Here is a 6854-nt window from a genome sequence, read left to right on the forward strand (position 1 = left end):
CTATTTTGGCTGTGCCACGTGGCTTAAGAGGCATTAGTTTCCTGACTGGGGATCGAACCCAGGCCCACAGCAGTGAAAACGTTGAGTCCTAACCACTGACGGCCAAGGAAGTCTCAAATTACTTTAAATTTTGCAGTTTTCGTTCTTTAGTTTTTCATTCAAGGATTCAGAGAAAGTCTAAATTGCTTTAACATTACATATTTATTAAAAATAAATGACTGTTGGAGAACTGAATGGAGTATGACAAGAGTCAAAAAACCATGTAAAAGTCATGTTAAAAGTAAAGCATAAATCCAACACATTTGAGACACAAAATGATAAAGGTTAAAATAATAAAAACTTCATAGAATCTGCTTACACATTAAAGATGCTATCGATTGATTTAATACACAAACTCCATTATTACTTGGAAGAGGAAGAAAAACCTAAAATCAAATACTCAGATCAGATCAGATCAGTCTCTCAGTCGTGTCCGACTCTTTGCGACCCCATGAATCACAGCACGCCAGGCCTCCCTGTCCATCACCAACTCCCGGAGTTCACTCAGACTCACGTCCATCGAGTCAGTGATTCCATCCAGCCATCTCATCCTCTGACTTCCTCTTCTCCTCCTGCCCCCAATCCCTCCCAGCATCAGAGTCTTTTCCAATGAGTCAACTCTTCACATGAGGTGGCCAAAGTACTGGAGTTTCAGCTTTAGCATCATTCCTTCCAAGGAAATCCCGGGGCTCATCTCCTTCAGAATGGACTGGTTGGATCTCCTTGCAGTCCAAGGGACTCTCAAGAGTCTTCTCCAACACCACAGTTCAAAAGCATCAATTCTTTGGTGCTCAGCCTTCTTCACAGTCCAACTCTCACATCCACGCATGACCACAGGAAAAACCATAGCCTTGACTAGACAAACCTTTGTTGGCAAAGTAATGTCTCTGCTTTGGAATTTGCTATCTAGGTTGGTCATATCTTTCCATCCAAGGAGTAAGCGTCTTTTAATTTCATGGCTGCAGTCACCATCTGTAGTGATTTTGGAGCCCAGAAAAATAAAGTCTGACACTGTTTCCACTGTTTCCAATCTATTTCCCAGGAAGTGGTGGGACCGGATGCCATGATCTTCGTTTTCTGAATGTTGAGCCAACTTCTTCACTCTCCACTTTCACTTTCATCAAGAGGCTTTTGAGTTCCTCTTCACTTTCTGCCATAAGGGTGGTGTCATCTGCATATCTGAGGTTATTGATATTTCTCCTGGCAATCTTGATTCCAGCTTGTTTCTTCCAGTCCAGCGTTTCTCATGATGTACTCTGCATATAAGTTAAATAAACAGGGTGACAATATACAGCCTTGACGAACTCCTTTTCCTGTTTGGAACCAGTCTGTTGTTCCATGTCCAGTTCTAACTGTTGCTTCCTGACCTGCATACAAATTTCTCAAGAGGCAGATCAGGTGGTCTGGGATTCCCATCTCTTTCAGAATTTTCCCGGTTTATTGTTATCCACACAGTCAAAGGCTTTGGCATAGTCAATAAAGCAGAAGTAGATGTTTTTCTGGAACTCTCTAGCTTTTTCCATGATCCAGCGGATGTTGGCAATTTGGTCTCTGGTTCCTCTGCCTTTTCTAAAACCAGCTTGAACATCAGAAAGTTCACGGTTCACATATTGCTAAAGCCTGGCTTGGAGAATTTTGAGCCTTACTTTACTAGCATGTGAGATGAATGCAATTGTGTGGTAGTTTGAGCATTCTTTGGCATTGCCTTTCTTTGGGATTGGAATGAAAACTGAGCTTTTCCAGTCCTGTGGCCACTGCTGAGTTTTCCAAATTTGCTGGCATATCGAGTGCAGCACTTTCACAGCATCATCTTTCAGGATTTGGAATAGCTCAACTGGAATTCCATCACCTCCACTAGGTTTGTTCGTAGTGATGCTTTCCAAGGCCTACATGACTTCACATTCCAGGATGTCTGGCTCTAGGTCAGTGATCACACCATTGTGATTATCTGGGTCGTGAAGATCTTTTTTGTACAGTTCTTCTGTGTATTCTTGCCATCTCTTCTTAATATCTTCTGCTTCTATTAGGTCCATACCATTTCTGTCCTTTATTGAGCTCATCTTTGCATGAAATGTTCCTTTGGTATCTCTGATTTTCTTGAAGAGATCCCTAGTCTTTCCCATTCTGTTGTTTTCCTCTATTTCTTTGCATTGATCACTGAAGAAGGCTTTCTAATCTCTTCTTGCTATTCTTTGAAACTCTGCATTCAGATGTTTATATCTTTCCTTTTCTGCTTTGCTTTTCACTTCTCTTCTTTTCACAGCTATTTGTAAGGCCTCCCCAGACAGCCATTTTGCTTTTTTGCATTTCTTTTCTATGGGAATGGTCTTCATCCCTGTCTCCTGTACAATGTCACGAACCTCATTCCATAGTTCATCAGGCACTCTATCTATCAGATCTAGGCTCTTAAATCTATTTCTCACTTCCACTGTATAATCATAAGGGATTTGATTTAGGTCATACCTGAATGGTCTAGTGGTTTTCCCTACTTTCTTCAATTTATGTCTGAATTTGGCAATAATACTAAATACTTAATACAAAAACAGGGGCAACACAGAAGGGGGCCAATACAGAGCCCGAAAACACAATGTGGGAAATAATTAGAGGTGGCAATGTTAACATCAATGAGATCTTTGTCATTAATATCAATATTCATACACTTGAGAATTCCAGAAACAAATACGTGAGAAAGAAATTATTCTTCGTGAGAAAGAAGTTCAATATACATAGGAAACACATTGAATCTATAATTAAATTTTAACAATGCTTGAGCTAAATTTCAAATAGTATAAAACAATGAGTAAAAATATAACGTTATATAGCAATGTGAACAGAAACACTGGAGCACTGAAGTTTTACCTCAATGCTGTGCCTGCGAGCCTAGTTGCCTCAGTCGTGTCTGACTCTCTGTGACTCTGTGGACCATAGGGTGCCAGGCTCTTCTGTCCATGGGATTCTGCAGGCAAGAATACTGGAGTGGGTTGCCATGCCCTCCTCCAGGGGATCTTCCTGACCCAGGCATCAAACTGGTGTCTCCTCTTGTCTCCTGAATTGGCAGGCAGGTTCTCTACCATTAGCTCCACCTGGGAAGCCCAGTAGAATGCTGCTGCTGCTAAGTCGCTTCAGTCGCGTCCAACTCTGTGCGACCCCATAGACGGCAGCCCACCAGGCTCCCCCGTCCCTGGGATTCTCTCGGCAAGAACACTGGAGTGGGTTGCCATTTCCTTCTCCAATGCATGAAAGGGAAAAGGGAAAGTGACACGACTCTTACTGACCCCATGGACTGCAGCCTACTAGACTCCTCCATCCATGGGATTTTCCAGGCAAGAGTACTGGAGTGGGGTGCTAGTACCTTCTTCACAGTACAATGCTACTATTCTGTAAAACACCATATATAAAGTAGTAAAGAGAAGAATGGAAACTATCATTTAGAGGAGGAAATTAGCAATTAACACTCTTGGGCCCTTAACCTACAATAGGAAATATAACTTGTTTCGAATATCTATAAACCATCCATGAAAATTATCATACATTAGACTTCACAGAAAATATCCATAATTCCTCCAGGGGAAAAATATTTTTTTAAGTTGTGTGCCCAGATCACAATGCCTACAATTAATTTTAATATTATTTTAAAGCATCATTTAAAGATGTAACATCATCCTGATAAATTATGTCAGGTCAAAATTAAACCATAGAATTAGCAATTTTGTAAGTAATGGAAATTAAATCACTACGTGTCAAATTTTCAGAAGCAAAGATACACACTGAGATGAATTCATATCCTGGAGACATGAATAGAAAATTGATTGGCCTCATTCATTAAAGTCAACAAGAATATTCATATAACATTAGTAGAAATAGTATAAGAAAGTATCTGTCAAATGCACACTTCTGAGTGACCATGATTTGACTGTCATTCTGTGGAGTAAAGCTTGATCTTCTCAAGAGAGTGGTAGTCTAGCTCATAACTCACATAATCATCATCCAAGTGCTTCTCCTCAGAACAATCACCAGGCATGCAGCAGACATGCCTGTCACACAACATGTTAAAAAGACTACAATGGAGAATATTTTTAAATGTGTACTCCAAAGTTAAGATTTCATAAAATTCCTCATCTTGCTGTTTCACAAAGGATCTTCTTACGTGAAACTGTCCTTTTTTCCAACTTCAAGTATATGATACGTAAAAGCATGACAATGACTAGGCACTGAGGTGCCCCTGCTCAGATCCACACTGCAGCTCTGTAGTCTTGCCCAGCACTGTATTTGCACCACCAGCAGAAGTTGTTACTGTGGTGGGAAAGACAGATAAGATCTTGATATCACTATAGGAATTATTTTTCCTCATGAATCCCTGTAGAGTGTCCTGGGGATCTGCAGGGGCCCACAGACCACACTTTGAGAACTGCTGGTTTCATGAATTTCCCTGCATCTGCTTTGGTCCGAGTGGCTCTGTAGCTTTAAATTCGCAAGTAATTTCCTTGGTTCTTAAGATCAAATCTAACACCATTCAAAAGTCTATCACTGGGCCTTTTTCCATATCTCCAGGGTCATGCCATGATAGCCCCTACATGCATGAGTACAGTCTACGGACTCGGTCTTGTTCACATCTTTAAAAGTACCAGAAGCATTCCTGCTGCAGGGACACTCTATATGCTATGCTTTGTTTTGTATTATTAATTTTTTTATTCTGGGAAATTTTGCTCTTCATGGGTTACTTGACAAATTCATACTCATTCTTCAAGTCTCATACTTCGGATTACTTCCCTGGGGAGACTGCTGCTGCTGCTGCTAAGTCATTTAAAGGTGGTCTAAATGAGCTTCCCAGGATACTCACTGCCATCAGCATCTGATACTTCTGTGTAGCCCAGGGCCCAAATGTAAATACCTAATTATCTTATAACTACTTCTTTCGTGGCAGTGTCCTTGCTCCAGTGTGAGCTCTGTAAGGTCAGGACCTCTGCCTCTCATACTCAAGACTCTCCACAAGGCCAGCAAATAAATAAACGAACTGCACAATATCTTTCTGTAAAAATGTAGTTTTACAGCATTAGGCCTCTGGGAAAAGATTCAAAAGGAAGAGGAAGAAACATGTCTTCAAATACATTTCATGAGTAAATAAACGGTACATTTTTATTAAAGAAAATCCTATATTCTTAGGGAATAAACTGGAGAAGGAAATGGCAACCCACTCCAGTATTCTTGCCTCGAGAATCCTGTGGACAGAGGAGCCTGGGGGGCTGCTGTCCTTAGGGTCGCATAGAGTCAGACACGACTGAAGCGACTTAGCATGCATAGCATGCATGCATATAATAAATAGAACATATAAATGCAAGAACCATAAAAATAAATAAATTAATATAAATAAATGAGTTACATTCATACAAAAACATGTTATTCATTAACATTCAGCCACAGGGCATCAGATATATTTCCTCTAATTCTAAAAGCAGCTGGATATTGATATTCTCAATATTAATGCCAATATCAAATGTCACTCAAACTATTTCATAGGTGAGGCAGAAATCAGAGTTTTGGAAATGACTCAACAATGAAGAGTCTGAGCTAGGACATGAGTCACTGAGAATCAGGTTTCTTCTTACTTTCTGAGTTTTCTTAGGAACTAGTTAACACAGAAAGCGCCTCGTGATTTCCACTCTGACACTTTCCCAGGCCCAGCCACTGTATTCCTTCTCTTTCAGGTAGACATGGATGCCCTGGAAGTACCTCTTCACGGCCAGTGTGGGGCCCGTCCTTCCCAGGGCAGAGTCTTCCTCTCCCATCACCTGTCCCAGGCAGGCGTCGAGGTCGTCCAGCTGCTGATGGAGTCCTGTGCGGAGCTGCTCCAGGTGGGTGGTGTCCCAGGCAGCAGAGGCACGCTCTGTGTGGAAGAGGTTGAAGCTCTGCTGGAGCATCTAGTGGAGCACAGAGAAGGCCTGGGCCTCTGGAGCTGGCCGCCACTCACCTGCTCCTGAGGGAATCTGAAGTCTTTCCTGTACCCCAGACAGGAAAGAGAGAGGTTGTGTTTATTTGATCCAAATGTGAAGGTCTCCTGCTTTTCTAAGTCAAGGCTCTGAGGAAGTTCATGGACTCTGGAAGAGATGGGGTTAGAGATGAGCATCATCAGTATCATCATTGAGGAGATGAAGAACCATTGGTCAATTCCTCAAGGAAGCATTCCAGTTGAGATGAGCAATTGTGAGCATTGCTTCATCTTCATTTCATCTAAGGATCTTCTGTTGTGTGCCTCTTAAATATTAAGTCCAAAATTTTCATATTCTGAATTTACCCAGATTCATGTAATACCTCATTTTGGGCTTGCCTTTCAGTTCAAGAGCCTGGAAATCTGTCATGAGTTTCTGCTCTTCTGTATCCTTACATTGAAGTAAAATGTATTCATTAAAAACGTAGATGTTCTAATTCCATGGAATGCTTACTATGTCAGTAACTTGGAACTAATGATATATTAAGAGCTATTGGATCTTTCTTCCTGATGCTAAGATCAACTTTTAAGGAAACTTTGTTAGACTTCTTTGTCAAATCTTTTGCTGCCTCTGCATATTCCTCTTGAAAGAATTGATCAGACGTGAAAAATATCTGAGCTTTATGCATGGATATCACCTTATTCTCTTCAGCAGAACTTTTAATTTGTCAATTTTGGTTGTATTTACTCTCCATAACTGAGGAAATTACTAAACATTTATTATGTGCCAATCAAAATGCTGAGCTTGTTACAGAGTCCAAGTTGCTCTGCTTGCAGCTGGGTAAATCAATGAATTCAAGACGAGGTGTTGGGAGCAGGAAAGGGCTTT

The 6854-nt window shown here is 41.0% G+C and overlaps 1 protein-coding gene across 1 annotated transcript; it reads right to left on the reverse strand.

The window, feature by feature from the left end:
• Positions 1-5617: 5617 nt before the first annotated feature.
• LOC147366812 (interferon omega-1-like) lies at positions 5618-6071 on the reverse strand. The gene has a single exon (XM_086414309.1). The coding sequence runs from the start codon at positions 5955-5957 to the stop codon at positions 5670-5672; it is 288 nt and encodes a 95-aa protein (XP_086270435.1). The 5' UTR covers positions 5958-6071; the 3' UTR covers positions 5618-5669.
• Positions 6072-6854: the final 783 nt, after the last annotated feature.

This window comes from Bos grunniens, chromosome 8 (assembly GCF_055505025.1).
Source record: "Bos grunniens cultivar Pamir isolate PY7600 chromosome 8, Bosgru_T2T1.0, whole genome shotgun sequence".
NCBI classification, from domain to species: Eukaryota; Metazoa; Chordata; class Mammalia; order Artiodactyla; family Bovidae; genus Bos; species Bos grunniens.

Coding starts and splice junctions, on each gene's coding strand:
- LOC147366812 (XM_086414309.1), bottom strand. CDS start 5,957: ATGCTCCAGCAGAGCTTCAACCTCTTCCACACAGAGCGTGCCTCTGCT.